The sequence below is a fragment of the Grammomys surdaster genome, unplaced genomic scaffold (assembly GCF_004785775.1).
Source record: "Grammomys surdaster isolate TR1022 unplaced genomic scaffold, NIH_TR_1.0 170, whole genome shotgun sequence".
NCBI classification, from domain to species: Eukaryota; Metazoa; Chordata; class Mammalia; order Rodentia; family Muridae; genus Grammomys; species Grammomys surdaster.
The window spans coordinates 21,596,445-21,611,515 of record NW_021604618.1 but is presented as its reverse complement, the minus strand read 5'-3'; the positions used below and the strand labels follow the sequence as shown (position 1 = coordinate 21,611,515).

The 15,071-nt window shown below is 48.1% G+C and overlaps 3 protein-coding genes across 5 annotated transcripts in view; 2 read left to right on the top strand and 1 right to left on the bottom strand.

Moving 5' to 3' along the window:
- Ppp1r14d (protein phosphatase 1 regulatory inhibitor subunit 14D) overlaps nucleotides 1-2,405 on the top strand; it is a 13,886-nt gene extending 11,481 nt beyond the window's left edge. Inside the window, exons 3-5 of one of the 2 annotated variants that reach the window (XM_028767177.1) lie at nucleotides 1,576-1,659; nucleotides 1,877-1,909; nucleotides 2,098-2,405. In XM_028767177.1, coding sequence (XP_028623010.1) covers nucleotides 1,576-1,659; nucleotides 1,877-1,909; nucleotides 2,098-2,185 — 205 coding nt within the window. In that variant the 3' untranslated portion in view covers nucleotides 2,186-2,405. The remainder of the gene's footprint in view (nucleotides 1-1,575; nucleotides 1,660-1,876; nucleotides 1,910-2,097) is intronic. The other variant, XM_028767178.1, reaches the window with a different exon arrangement.
- A 1,042-nt stretch (nucleotides 2,406-3,447) lies between these two features.
- Zfyve19 (zinc finger FYVE-type containing 19) lies at nucleotides 3,448-11,432 on the bottom strand. 2 transcript variants are annotated; one of them, XM_028766848.1, is made up of 11 exons: nucleotides 11,229-11,432; nucleotides 10,001-10,122; nucleotides 9,776-9,826; nucleotides 9,308-9,426; nucleotides 9,063-9,208; nucleotides 8,590-8,698; nucleotides 5,581-5,790; nucleotides 5,106-5,185; nucleotides 4,264-4,362; nucleotides 4,031-4,140; nucleotides 3,448-3,944 (listed from the first exon to the last, which is right to left on the bottom strand). In XM_028766848.1, the coding sequence occupies exons 1-11, from the start codon at nucleotides 11,280-11,282 to the stop codon at nucleotides 3,866-3,868; spliced, it is 1,179 nt and encodes a 392-aa protein (XP_028622681.1). In that variant the 5' UTR covers nucleotides 11,283-11,432; the 3' UTR covers nucleotides 3,448-3,865. The 2 variants fall into 2 exon arrangements, with proteins under 2 accessions (XP_028622681.1, XP_028622682.1); XM_028766849.1 differs by having other exon boundaries at nucleotides 5,581-5,787; nucleotides 11,229-11,431.
- A 165-nt stretch (nucleotides 11,433-11,597) lies between these two features.
- Dnajc17 (DnaJ heat shock protein family (Hsp40) member C17) overlaps nucleotides 11,598-15,071 on the top strand; it is a 38,688-nt gene continuing 35,214 nt past the window's right edge. The window contains exon 1 of the mRNA XM_028766850.1: nucleotides 11,598-11,704. Coding sequence (XP_028622683.1) covers nucleotides 11,627-11,704 — 78 coding nt within the window. The 5' untranslated portion in view covers nucleotides 11,598-11,626. The remainder of the gene's footprint in view (nucleotides 11,705-15,071) is intronic.

Below are 15,071 nucleotides of genomic sequence, written 5' to 3'. Positions count from 1 at the left end.
GTTGTAGACCAGGCTGGCCTCGAACTCAGAAATCTGCCTGCCTCTGCCTCCCAAGTGCTAGGATTAAAGGCGTGCCCGGCTAGACTTTTCTTGTTACGCTTCATGTCAACAACTTTTTTTTTGGTTTGGTTTTTCGAGACAGGGTTTCTTTGTGTAGCCCTGGCTGTCCTGGAACTCACTCTGTAGACCAGGCTAGCCTTGAACTCTTGAACTCAGAAATCTGCCTGCCTCTGCCTCCCAAGTGCTGAGATTATAGGCGTGCGCCACCACTGCCCGGCATGTCAACAACTTTTACTCAGTAGCTCATGACTGTAACTTCTAGAAATAGCTTTCCTATGATTTTTAATATGATTCATATGTTGCACAATTTACCTGTTTTGTTTTTGAGACAGGGGGTCTCAGTACCTAGATAACCCAGTACTTGTTATATAGATCTGGCTGATCTCAAAAATACAGAGATCTTCCTACCTCTGCCTTCTATATGCTGGAATTAAAGTCATGTGCTACTACACCCAGCTAATTCACACACTTTTTAGTGTACAATGCATGGTGTTCTGTATCTCATGGGCTTAAGGGAAGGTTTCTATACCCTAACTTTAGAGTACTTTATCCCCCGGCCTCAGTGCCTTAGCAGTCACTTCATATTCCCTACAGTGAGTTTTCACTGTGGCTCTGTAGATCAGCTTACTGCACGGTTTATATGCATTGACTCATCTGACAAGACTTTGTGTTGTTGAAACTGGTTTTTCTACAGACCAGGCCAGCCAACCTTGAATTCACAGACGTCCTCCTGCCTCTGCTTCCTGAGCTGTGGGATTACAGTTGTCTACAACCACACTATGAAAAATCTTATTATTTTGTGTGTATAGGTGTTTCAACTGCATGCATCATCTGTTCTGCAAATGCAAGTACTCAGGGAGTCCAGAAAAAGGTACAAGGAGCACTAAAACTGGAGTTGGAAACAGTTGTGAGCCTCCATGAGGTGCTGGAAATCTAAGTCAGGTTCTCTGGGAGAGCAGCCAGAGCTCTGATTTGCTGAGGCCTCTCCACGAGGCATTCCCACTCCCCCTCCCACCACCCCACCACCCCCGCTATGGAGTCTAGGTTGGTCTGAAGCTCACGATCATCTGTCCTTAGCCTCAGCACCTAGAGTACAGGCACACCTGAAGACCTCTTTTGTTATAACTCTTAACACTTTTGCATAGAATATAGTAGGTACCTAGTAGCCAGGTGGTGGTGGCGCACGCCTTTAATCCCAGCACTTGGACAGAGGCAGGCGGATTTCTGAGTTCGAGGCCAGCCTGATTTACAGAGTGAGTTCCAGGACAGCCTGGGCTACACAGAGAAACCCTGTCTCGAAAAACCAAAAAAAAAAAAAAAAAAAAAAGAAAAGAAAAGAAAAAAAAGTAGGTACCTAGTAAATATTTATCAATAGGAAAATCGATGGTCCTTGTGAGTTAGCTGAGGAGGGGGATCAATATGAAGATCAGCAGATGAAGGCAGAGATGGGTGAGTCCTGGCAGCAACTGCCCTTCTAGCACCAGGTACTCAGACACCTCTGTTACTCTCAACTAGGGTCAAGAAGATCCTTCTGAGCCTGAGATTGATCTGGAGTCTCTCATGGAATTGTCCACAGAAGAGCAAAGGACTCAGCTGGAGGTAGGATGGGAGGCTGTGGGTGGGAAGCTGGCCTTGGAGTCTAAGGCCTGCTTCCTTGGGTGGTATGAGAAGTACCATGTATTAGCAGCTATCTCTCTAACCAACAGAGATAGCAAGCAGCTGCAAAGAACCAATTTCCAGGAGAGGGTTCTTGGGAGACTGGTGGGGCTTGTGGGGAAGCAGCATGGCTCAGTTCAGCTTGCTCTCTTTTCCTCAGGCCATTCTCCAAGACTGCCCAGGCAACAGAGAGGTAAGGCACATTCTGCTACTGCATTAGGAGGAAGCCTTAGTGGGAGGATGTGAGGCTCCTGAGAGAGAAATGCTTGGCCCTTGCTCATTCTTTCTGCTTCTTGCTCTGAGGACAGTTGGAAGACAGATTAAGAAGGGCAGCATAGTGACTGATTTCCTGCATTGATCTCAGTGTTCTCTCTCCCTCAGCCTTTTATCTCTGAGCTACTCAGTCAACTCAAGAGACTTCGGAGACTCAGCAGGCCTTCGAAATAATCCTGGAGGGACCATCTTCTGAAGCCTCAGCACTGCCAGGATCCACAGGATACTGGCCAAGATCCACAGCCCTGACCTGGATACTGGCTGAAAGGTCTTTGATACAGACAAAGGCTGCAGAAGACAAAGAGAGACACTTGTATAGGCCTCGTGTGTGCAGCCCAGCTGAGAGCTGGGAGTCAGTTGTAGTTGTGTCTAATGTTTTCCTTGGCAGCCAAGATAAAACCTTTAGAAGCCCTGAATAAGGGAGTGTGATGTGTATCTATGGTGGGGATGGGAGAGGGGAAGTGCTATCTTGGAAGATCAACATCCTGAGTCACTTGGCTCTACCCACATTATGCATCCATCCATCTACCCACCATCATCCCCCATGCCCATGGCAACAGGTGTTGGGAATGCAAAGACAGAGACTACAGCTTAGTTTTGAAGAGATTGGAACAGTGAGGCCTGGAGGCCATGGGGGTAAAGGACACTGCAGCCTGGTGTTACCAACAAGAAGGGCCTAACTGGCAGAGACAAGTTTAGAATTCCACTGAGCAGGCAACAGGAAACACCTTACTGGATCTCACAGGAGCATCCAGGGAGGCTGATCCCTCCTCCACAGTGTAGCAGGCCTCTTTGGATTGTACTTTCTTCTCGGATTACCTTCTGTGCAGGGCAGGAAGGAAAGAAGCAGAGAATATGCAGTGGAGGAAAGGCATTACCAGAGACTGAGCCAAGTGCCTGAAGACATTGTTGGGTCTTTGAGGTACACAACAAGTTGACAGGAGCCAGGGCTTCTGTGAGTGGAGGAAGCAGGGTACGTATGCATGGATTGATCCTACATTCATTACTAAGTACTAGACAGATAGAAATCCAACATGGAAGGGTCTTCTGGTTAAGGGGAGCTGTGCTGAGTACAAGACACAATTGCCTAGGTGAATATTCATGCTTACTTGAATGAGGCCACCAGGAGGTGGGACTGTCTTTGCTGGGAGCTTACAACACAGCTCCAGCTTTTCATGAATTCCACAGGACTCTGCTTCTAACCTTCTGTGTTCATAGCACCTTTCTATGCCCCAGGCTCAGGGGCCATGAGGTTCTAGATATAGAAGGTGTTGGCCACCTGGAGGTATAGGTCAGTGGTAGAGCACACATTTAGCATGTACGAGGATGTAAATTCAATCCCCAGTAGTGTCAGTAACAAACACACAATTGAAAGGTTCTGGAGTGAGGGATGCAGCACCCTTCTGTAGCATGTGCAAGGCCCTGGGTTCAATCCCCAGGACAGAAAAAACATCTGAGGCCAATGACTCAACACATTTTATTAGATCCAGTATAGGCCAGGGCTGGGCAAGGCCACCAGGTTTCAGGTATCCTCATCCTCAGCTTCAGTCTGGTCTTCCCCATCTGCCTCCATTTGAGGTCAGCCTCTTAGAGGAGGGACTGGACTCCTCCTTTCACCTGTTCCTTCTAAGAGTCATCTTCAATGGACCCTTCTTTCCTTCCTTCCTTCCTTCCTTCCTTCCTTCCTTCCTTCCTTCCTTCCTTCCTTCCTCCCTCCCTTCCTTCCTTCCTGGGACTGTGAAGCTCACAAAGGAATACGTTAACTCTCAAAGCAGGATCTGCTATCCCTCTGGATGCCCTGGGACTGGGCCCAGGTGTCTTCCCAGCCTGCTGGTTCCCTGTGGCACTGCAACCTCAGGAGATCATTAGGTTATCCTCAGTGTTCTTGGCAAGGTGGTCGGGCGTGGTAGGGAGAAGTCTGATGTTCTTTAAGATCAAAGTTATCATGGCCCTCCCTGCAGAACAAAGGGGTGAATGGTAGACATCTTGGCAGCCCTGGAGTCAAGAACATTCTCCTCTCAGATCATTCTCCCACACCCACCGGAAGCACCGGGCACAGTAGAGGTCTCCATCACAGCCAGCACAGCGCAGAGTAGCATCCTCATTGCAGATACAGCACCAGGGGAGTTCCTCTTCCTCAGCCCGGGGCCCCTGAAGCAGAGACTGGGGCTTAGGAAAACAGAGAAATGGGAACATAGAGATGGAGCAGTAAGGCAGGTAGCAGGCTGCCTGTGGGAAGTGTGGGGATGGAAGCCCGTGTGAGGCCTTGCCCACCTCAGTCTTGGCCTTGCAGGGCTGGGCCCGGGATCCTGGAGCAGGTTCCACAGGGATGTTAAAGCCACTCGCCTCATCTAGGGCAGCTTCTTCAGTGAGCTGCGAACAGGGAAGAAAAGAACTACTTTCTGCTCTAAGCCCAGGCTCTCCTCCCATCATTTGTCTGTTTTGTGGCCTTAGCTTCTCAGCGCTCCATTTCAGCTGATCTGTTATCTGTTACCACCTGGGGGTTCTCCTCTCTCCATTTCTTTCCCTAATACTAGATAAGAGAGAAAGGATATCAGGGGGAGAGGGGGCAGGGAGAGGGAAAAAGGGAGATAGATAATAGATAGATAGATAGATGGATGGATGGATGGATGGATGGACGGACGGACGGACGGACAGACAGACAGATAGACCTGGATCTAATTTATTGCCTTTTGTTTCTTCTTTGATCATGGATACTACAAATCACAAAATTGCAGAAACTTTCTGCAGCTGGAAAAACCATGCTTCTACTAGAGCACAAGGCAAATCATAGTCAGCTGGTGAGGACAGTCCAAAGCAGCCCCACATCCCAAATGTGGGATTAAAAGAAAATACATTCTTACAATATTCATGTTTTTTTTAAAAAGAAACCAAAAGTACAGAAGTCTCACACTTCACCCTTTACCTCCTGCCTATGACTGCATATTTCCTATCTCAGGACTCCAGGAAGAACAGGACCCCAGCTAGAAGGAGCACTGAGGAATGATTGATTGTTCATGTGGCCCTGAAGCAGAGCCCAGTGCATGAGAGCAGACAGCTGGTCCAACCCTGAGCAATGAGGCAGAGCAGGGTGACTGGGTGGGTAAGAGAACTACCTGCTGGAGGACTCTCTGGATGGCTGTCTCTTCATCCACATCCTCATCACTGTCTGGGAGGTGATAGTCCTGGAGGGTCACTTGAAGGAGCGGCAGGAACACAGGAAGAAGTGAAGTGAGAGATTTCACCAAATGGCTTTCCTCTTGCCTCCTAGAACTCTTGGTTCCTGGGGCACTTAGTTCAGAGCTGAGAACCAAGCTGCTTGCCTCCCTACCCGAGCCCTGCAAGGCTGGACCCTCAGCCCTGAGAGCAGAGGTCAGAATGAGAAGCATTACCACCAGAGGGGACTGAAAGTTCCACTGCCCCAGTAAGGCTGCCTCAGAGTCCTCATTCTCTGCTCTGCCGAGCACATGGCATACCCTTTGGCACAGGGACTCTTTTATCTACTTTAGCACTGTCAGGGAAAGTATAGTCTGTGGTGGCAGTAGGTCTTGGCCGGGGGGCATGAATACGGATGCTGGCTAGAGCCTTTACCTCTGCTGGGGTCTTGTCCCTGCAGTACAGCCAGTCTTCTGGCAAGAGCCAGGAACCGTTCCTGCCTGGTGTTCTCCTCCTGTAGCTCAACGGCTGCTTCAGCTAGCAGCTTCTTCTTCTCTTCCTCCAGAGACCAGCTGGCCTGCCCCTGGGAATTTATGTGCTGCTTTCCTGTAGCTCCCTTGTTGAGGTCATTCTGGAGGGAGGCTGCTGGAAGGGGTAATGCAGTTAGGAAGGCAGAAGAATTCCAGGATCTCATCCCAGAAGCCTCTGAACTCATTTCTCAACTAGGTTTAACCATACATTTTCATTGCTCAGTAATATGCTTTTATTCATTCGTTTATTTATCTTTGGTTTTTTCAGGCAAGGTTTCTCTGTGTAGTCGTGGCCTTCTTGTTACTCACTCTGCAAACCAGGTTGGCCTTGAACTGAGATCTGCCCACCTCTGCCTCCCAAGTGCTGGTTCCAAGTGCTGGGATTAAAGGCGTGGGCCCTGTTCATGTCTACTCATTTAAAGACAGGGGTTTGCTGTAGAGTCTAGGCTGGCCTGGAACCAACCCTTCCTTCCTTCCTTCCTTTTTTTTTTTTTTTTTTTTTGTTTTGTTTTTTGTTTTTTTGAGACAGGGTTTCTCTGTGTAGCCCTGGCTGTCCTGGAACTCACTCTGTAGACCAGGCTAGCCTTGGACTCTCGAACTCAGAAATCCACCTGCCTCTGCCTCCCAAGTGCTGGGATTAAAGGCGTGTGCCACTACCGCCCAGCTCCTTCCTTCCTTCTTTTCTTTAATTTTTCTCTCATATATTACATCCAGACTTCAGTTTTCTCCTCTTCCCCTCCCACCAAGTCTCTCTGCCTCAACTTCCCTTTCTTTCAGCCCCATGTCAGTTTCCCTTCAACCTCCCCTCAGAAGAGAGAAGGCTTCCTAGGGACATCAGCCATCTACAGCATGGCAGGGACATCAGCCATCCACATCAAGGGAGGAGGCAACCCAGTAGGAGGAAAAGGGTCCCACAAGCAGGCAAAAGAGTCAGGGACAGCCCCTGATCCCAGTGTTGGAATTCCACAAGAACACTAAGCTACTCAGCCATAGCATGTACGCAGAGGACCTGGGTCAGGCCTCTACAGGACCCCTGATTCTTCGATCCCACATGAGTCCCAATCAGTCCTTTCTGTGGGTCTTGTTCTCTTGGGTTGTCCTAGACTTCACTAGTTCCTTAGATCCTTCCTCTGCTCCCTTTGCAGGACTCTCTGAGCTCCCCCTCATGTTTGTCTAAAGGAGTCTGCATCTGTTCCCATCAGTTGCTGGATGAAGTCTCTCTAAACACTCTGATGATGATTTTGCAGGGATGACAAACTATAGGTCAAAGGTTTTGTGGCTAGGTTGGTGCCCCTATCCCTCCACTTGATGGCCTGGAACTCATGATCTTCCTGCCTTTACCTCACAAGTCTATGACTGCAGAGTGAACCGTCATGCCTGGGAAGACAAGTAATTTTAGATGTGTCTTTCAAAGGCATCAACTTTGGGAATGGCAATTTTGGTTTCTTTGAAAAACAAGAAATATTATAAGAATATGTTTTTGTTTTAATCCCAGTTGTGGAACATGGGGCTGCTTCAGATTTTCCACAGCGGCTGACTGATCTGCCTTGTGCTCTAGCAGGGGTATGATTTTGCCAGCTGCAGAATGCTTCTGTGATTGTGTGACATTTGGAATTCTGGGGACTTTTTAGCATATATAAATGCTAGAGCCCTGAGTGCTTGCTGGCGGTTTTTTGGTTGTTGTGGGTTTCCGTTTTCTATGTAGTGATGTGCAGAGAAGAAACAAGAAGACGAAACTAGATATCCTGAAGGCTAAGAGCAATCTTGTCCCCAAGGAACTCGACACCCCAAACCAGCAGGAAGGTGTCTACCTATAATGTCGCTCTTTTTCAACCCCTGACTTTATTCAGAGATCTCTTTCCTTTTGTCTCTATCCCTTTTTCTCTATCATCTAGTGTTGGGAGTTTAAAGGGTAGAGAAGAGAGAAGCACCTCAATGTAGCAAACACCTCACATACTGAGTGGGTGGCTATTCTATGGCTTGAGGACCAGAATGTGAGGGGCTAAGGTTTAGCTAGACTTTGTCTTTCAGGGCTGGAATTAGCATTTTCTGGGAACAACAGGGAGAAGTCATAACAGAAACAGCTAAATTAGATAATGGCTGGCCGATATTCGATAGTAATCTATACATCAGATGAGTGAGGTTATCCACAGAGACTCTCTACAGGAGCTTTTCAATCTTAGTTCTACTGATTTAAGGGCATATGTGTTTTCAGGGTGGGGAGCTGGCAACTGCATGACAGGGTGCCCAGCAGCATCGCCATCTCCCACCTACCAGAAGCTAGGAGTAGCTGTGAACTGTGATAATGAAAACGTCTTTAACCAAATCCAAAGGTGCCTGAGGTTCAAAACCATCCACAACTGGAGCTACTGCTCTGTAGCCTTCATGTGCCACTGTCCACGAATATTCTATGATGTCAGAACACTGCATAGCCTGTCCTACATCACTACTGTGCATGATGCAATCAATGAACAGTTGAAACGTGGCTGGTGTGAGGAGGCAACTGAACCTTAACTCTTCACTGAAGCCTCTTCCTCATTGTCAGTGTAGTTGGTCACTGCAGAGAGTACTCACTAAGTACTTATGAGCCAGGCACAGTCCCAAGCACTTACTTACTGTATAGTTTCATTTATTCCTCATGACTTCTCCCAAGACATAAGGTTTTCTCACACAGCTTGAGTTTACAGATGAGAAAGACTGAGATAGGTGAAGTAACTCGTATAGGTGGTGGAAATGGAATTCACCATCTGATTCTAGAGCTAGTGTAAGAGGTCCACACTGGCTCTCTTTGGAGCAAGCACTCAGTAAACAGAAGCTCTTTAGTGTTGCCCATTCTCTGACTTATATTCACCTCCCAAAATAGTGGGCAGAAGAGGCAGGACATGACTTGGGAATAGTCAAGGGGACACATTACCTGAGGCTCTTGGTTGCCAGCTTTCATCAATAGCCACCTCTGCTGTCAACTGTGTTAGCAGATCCTGTGTCTGCTGGGCCTGGGTCCTGGTGTCTGGTGCCTGGTGTGCCTGTGCAGAGGATGGAAGCTCAGTGGGGAAAGGGGTGTGGGGAAGGCCACACCAAGAGTCAGAAGAAGTCTGAGTCAGGAGTGGATGCTGAAGAGTTTTCAAAGCCCAGGGGAAGGGATGAATTCAAGTCCACATAGGTGAGTCGGTCTGGCAGCTCCCCAAAGGACTGAGTCTCCACTCTTGGCTGATGCCCTCAGTCCTGCTGCTTGGCCCTTGTTCTTTGGCTTAGGAGCAGGCTTAAGGCTCAGGAGGCAGGGGTGGGAGGCTTTACCGATCCCTGCAAAGCACAGGATCATACATGTATCGGGGCTTGTGAAGGGTGCTTGCCCTAGGAAATCCTTTTCTCCTAAGCCATCACACTCACCTGTCTCACGGTGTGAGAAGGTGGGACTCTGCCCTGCAATGCTGCAAGCCGATCCTCCATCTCCTGTGTGGAAGGAATGGGGCCCTGGACTTCATCCTTCAGTGCGGCTAGCCGTGCCTCTATCTCTGCTTGTGAGGGCACTGACTCTGCAGTTGGTAAGGAGAGGATTTGTAAGGGCCACAGGAAGCTTGGTCCTCAGCCCTGCTCTGTGCCTTTTAAAGGTCCCCTGGCCCACTCCCACTCACTGGGCTTGTTTTCCTGACGAAGCCGTGCTAGGCGCTCAGCGATGGCTTGGTCTTTGTGGGTCAGGCCGTGGCTCTGGGAAGGGCTGGGCTTTTTCTTGGCTTCCAAGGCTGCCACACGCCTGGGTGAATGTGAGGTAGAGACTCTTAAGGTTAAAGAGAAGACTGAAGGTTCCCATTCAAATCAATCTGGGCCTCTACAGGCCATCTTCTGTGGCCTCTATTCATGTGGTACCACAGCCCAACCCAGATGACCAGCAGGAGGATATGCCTGAGAGGGAAAGAGCTCCCAAATGCCTTTTCTGATAACTGGGTAATGAATGGCTTTCAGGATCCAACAGGGAAGCCAGGAGCCTGGAGGTGGGCATTCTCCCTGTCCTGCACCCATTTGTTCTGGAGACTGGAAGGAGAGACATGGAAGTGGTGTTCTTATCTTTTCCCAGCCCCGCTTGTCTTCTTCTCAGTACTTACTTCTTATAGTTCTGAGGTGGTGACCACTTGGAGGCAGTGTCAGAAGACCCTCTAAAGAGAGGACACCAGAGGACATTGGTATCAGAAGTCCTGCCCTCCTACCCAATGGCAATTTCTACCCCAAAGACTTCCCAGGCAGACCTCTGACCAGGGAGCACAAGGCCACAAGGCCTGACCAGATGCTTATTGTCATGTCTGAACGCTTGCCCTGTGCCCATCTCTCACCTGGTCAGGACTGTGTGGCACTGCTTGCAGACTTTCTGTTGTGTGTTGCCAGCCCGAGGTACCAGAGCACTGAAGCTAAGACAGCCATTACAGAAGGCTCGGCCACAATTCTTACAGCCATACTATAAGAAACATGAAGCAGGAGGATGTATGTCTCACCCAGCCCCTTGGTTCTTCTCTGAGACCCTCTAAGCACTCACAGAAAGATGGAATTGAAGTTGTGACTGGATTTTGGAGGAAGGAGAAAGAGTGGGATCTCTAGAGTCCTGGCTGAGATGGGTTCAGCAATGGAGTCTTGTTTAAACCAGATAAAACTTCAGGCAAAATTCACATGCTTTCTACCATTTTAAATTTCTTACCATGGGGGTATAGTGCAAAGACAAACAAGGCCCTGTGTGTCAGGTCACTGGCTCGTCAACAAAAAGAATCAGAGCTGAGTGCAGATCCCGTGCTTTCTCTGCTCTGGCAGAGATGGTGGGAGGTCTGCCTCAGGATAGGGTTGTAACAATAGCTTCAATTATTAAGTACTTGGTGTGTGCCAGGCACTAAGCTTGCATCTTAAAATTGATCATCTGATGTGACAATCATAGTTTACATGCTCACCAGTATTATCTCGATTTTAATAGGGGCCAGAGAACTTACAGGACTGTTCAATTAGATCATTCTTTGAATAAGACAGGGCAGCTGAAATTTGAGCCCTGACTCCAAAATTGATATGTAACGTTCCAGAGAGAAGGGGAGTGCGTAGAATGTAGGCAGCAGATATTCCATTTGGAGATTTAAAAAAAAAAAAAAGTAGCTTTGGGAAACTTTACAATTTCTAGGGTGCTTTCAGCTCTAGCACCTCACCGAAGCCACTTTACACTATTTCTTTGTGAGTGTACGCGTGCATACATGTGCATATGATGGCATGTGTGTGGCGATCAGAGAATAAGTTTCAGGAGTTCTCTGCTTCCACCATGTGGGTCCTGGGGCTCGAACTAAGGTCATCAGGAGTTAGCAGCAAGTGCTTTTACTCACAGAGCCATCTCACTGGACCTCATCAGACCATCATCTTAACCTCGAAAACCGGTGGGCATCCACCCCACTTTACAGAAATGTTAACTGGGTTATTTCATCAAAACCACACATCTGGAAAAAAAGCTGTCAAACAGTCTTTAGCCTGTAAGTCCCTTCCCTTCACCCCGCGTCCTCCCTTGGCCCTTCAGCTCTCTGGGAGTACACTCGCCTCCTTCTTGAAGAGGGTGAACTTGACAGCACAGCCGTAGCACCTGCTCTCCATAGCAGTTCTTGGCGGTAGGTTAGCTTCTCACCAGCCCAGTGCAGGCCTCTCAGGTTATGCAGCCCAGCCCCAAACGCCCATCTGCGCTGTCCAGGGGCGGCCCAGCCCGGGAATTCTGACTCTGGGCTCACCGAGGCGCCGGCGGCAGCGGAGTCGGGCATGCTGGGAGTCGTAGTTCATTCTTCACTGAGCGCTCTTCCACAACCACTCAGACCTGAATCGGGAGGAGCTATCCCAGGAGGCTTAGCGCGCTGTTGGGCCGGCTCGGACTTAGTAGGCCCGCCCCCACGCGCACGCTCAGACTCCTGGGAGTTGTAGTATTAATTCAAGTTTAGGCTAGAACCATGGCGGTGACTAAAGAGCTCTTACAAATGGATCTGTACGCGCTGCTGGGCATTGAGGAGAAGGCGGCAGATAAAGAGGTGAGAACCTGACAGGCAAAGCAGCTCTTCGGTCCTCGCGCCTGGCTCGCGCCGGCTCCGGCTTTCTATGCTCCGCCCTATCCTGGACTGGGATCGAAGGACGGCCAATGACTAAAAAGGGGGCCTCCAGGCATTTCCTGAAAGGCTAGAGGACCTCGTTAGGGAGGGAGGCGTTGAAGACTCTGAACTGTGTGCCTGTGCTGTCCCTGCTGCCACGATGTGTGGAAGCCGGTTGGGCCTGAGAACCAGGCCTGCTTCTTTTTTTTTTGCGCCTGCGCAGCATCAATGTGTACGCTGAACGTTTTACCTGTGTGTCGGGAGGTGTTTCATTTCAGTTTGTTTTAACTTCAGGTGGAGTCTAGGAGGAAAAGTCTCTAGGCTTGTCACTCCCTCCTCAGCTCCTCTTCTTTTTCTGGATTTGACGTTGAGGTCTAGAACCTAGAGAACTCGGTTTTCTTTTCCTCTTTTTAAGTTCCAGTGTTCTTAGTGTGTGCTGCTTAGCAAGTTAAACGAGGATCAGAAGGTTAAAGCAGGTGGTGTGGGGTTCCACTTATCTTAAGCGCTGGTCAAGGTGCCTGGGGTGAGACAGATCAAGATGTACTTAAGGTTTCTGTAATTTACTCTTAGACTGACTCTGATGGCAATTTTAACAGTTCTTGGAGGGGAGTTCGTTGTACAAGCCTGTAATACACTTGGGAGCGGGGAGGAGAATCAGGAATTTTAGATCATCTGTCTAAAGGGGAAAAAAAGAAAGCAAGAAAGTAAAAGGTCTTATCAATGGGCAGAAAATCAGGGCGACTCTATTCTTTTTTGTTTTTCGAGACAGGGTTTCTTTGTATAGCCCAGGCTGTCCTAGAACTCACTCTGTAGACCAGGCTGGCCTCGAACTCAGAAATCCACCTGCCTCTGCCTCCCAAGTGCTGGGATTAAAGGCGTGAGCCACCACTGCCCGGCTGTGACTTTATCCTTTAGTAAAGTTGTGGTCATCCTGCTCAAAAAGCTACCTGAAGATTTGGCTGAAGTCAGAGTGGATGTAGAAATACCGTAAAGCGCCAAAAGTTAGCCTCCCCCCACCCCCCCTCTCGATAAATCTGCCTCTGCCTCCCAAATGTTAAAGGTGTGTGCTCCATGCCCTGCTTTTGGGATCCAGGCTTTTTACCTGAATGCTTAGGATCCAAATTGAGATTCTCTTGCTTATAGGACAGTTACTTTACAGACTGGGTCATCTCTCCAACCTCAGATCATAATCATCATCACCATCACCTGCTGCTGCTTCCTCCACCTCCTCCTCTTCCTCTTCTTCCTCCTCTTCTTCCTCCTCTTCTTCCTCCTTCTCCTCCTCCTGTTCTTCCTCTTCCTTCTGCTCTTCCTATTATTTTGTGTGTGTGTGTGTGTGTGTGTGTGTGTGTGTGTGTTTGACAAAAAAACTACCCAGCACAGAGACTCTATTTAAAAAATATAAACGGGTTGAGGGATGGAGAGATGGCTTTGTGGCTAAGAAGGCTTACAGTACTCTTCCGAGGCTCTGAGTTTGGAGCATCTGTAGTCGGTAGCCTCTGCAGACATCTACACCCGTGAGCACACATACATCCATATACACTGACGTGTATTTTAATAAGAACCCAACTCAGTTTAGTTGGCCCCCTCAGAGAGGTTTTTGCCTGTTACCTCAACCCCCATGCTGGATATGAACTTAGGACTTTGCTAGGCAGGTGTTCTATTGAGGTACAACCTAATCTTTTTGTCCGTTACTCTCACAGCAGCTGGCCCCCCTTCTTTCCAGCACTTTATATTAGTCTCCAGTTAGTCCTATTGTTATTTGCCTAATGCCTTAATCCTTTCTGTGCTTCTACCTCTTGAGAAGCAGATCTTGGGGCTGGAGAGTTGGCTCAGCTGTTAAAGGCTAGGCTCACACCAAAAGTGTAAGAGAACCAGATCTGGTTGATCAGTTCTCTTCAGTAGTAGTCCTGGTGACTGGCACATAGTAGGCTCTTAATAAATATTTGTTGAAGGAATGAAGAAATCACCATAGAGACCACTATAATGACTTGACATGAGAATCAGGAGACCCAGAACAGTCAGTGTTGCTCTCCTGGCCTGGTTTTACCCAAATGTAAAATGAAGAATTAGGGTCAGTGATGTGGTCAGAGGAAAAGAAAACTTTCTGCCGAATCTAATGACCTGAGTCCAATCCCCAGAACTCCCATGATGGAAGAACTGACTTCTGAAAGTTGTCCTCTGACATGCACATGTATGCTCATTCACACACACATACATAAGTAAATGTAAATTTTTTTTTAAGTGAGGGATTAGGGGGGCTAGAGACTTGGCTCAGCTGTTGTTGCTCTTCGGAGGGCCTGGGTTCAAATCCCAGCACCCATGTGACAGCTACAATCTTCTGTAACTCCAGTTCCAGGGGATCTGATGTCCTTTTCTGGCCTCCACAGATACTGCATAGGTGTACATAGGTGTGCATAGGTGTACATAGGTGTATATAGATGATTCATAAAAAACACACAGAAAATGAATAAAAATGAAAGACTAGGGAAAATTATGGCTTTAGAAGTCAAATAATCCATTACTAATTTTTAAAGAGTTATTATTTTATGTTTGTTTATTTTAGTTTTTTCTCTATGTAGCCCTGGCTGTCCTGGAACTCGATCTGTAGACCAGGCTGGCCTTTAACTCACAGATCCACCTGCCTCTGCCTCATGAGTTCTGGGACTACAAGTGTGTACCACCACACCTAGCTTATTTAAATTTTAAAGAATTAATTAACTTTTCATTTTATGCACATTGGTGTTTTGCCTGCATGTATGTCTGTCTGTGTGAAGGTATTGGGTTCCCTGGAACTGGAGTTGCAGACAGTCATAAGCTACCATGTGGGTGCTGAGAACTGAACCTGGGTCCTCTGGAAGAACATTCAGTGCTGCCAACTGTGGAGCCATCTCTCTAGGCCCTATTTAAATGTTTTGGTGGTGGTGGTTTTTTTTTTTTTTTTTTTTTTTTTTTTTTTTTTTTTTTTAAGATTTATTTATTTTACTTATGAGTACACTGTAGCTGTCTTCAGACACACCAGAAGAGGGCATCCGATCTCATTACAGATGGTTGTGAGCCACCATGTGGTTGCTGGGATTTGAACTCAGGACCTCTGGAAGAGCAGTCAGTGCTCTTAACCACTGAGCCATCTCTCCAGCCCGGTGGTGGTGGTTTTAAGTTTATTTATTTTATGTATATGCACACCAGAAGAGGGACTCAGATTCTATAATAGATGGTTGTGAGCCACCCTGTGGTTGCTAGGAATTGAACTCAGGACCTCTGGAAGAGCAGCCAGTGCTCTTAACTGTTGAGCCATCTCTCCAGCCCC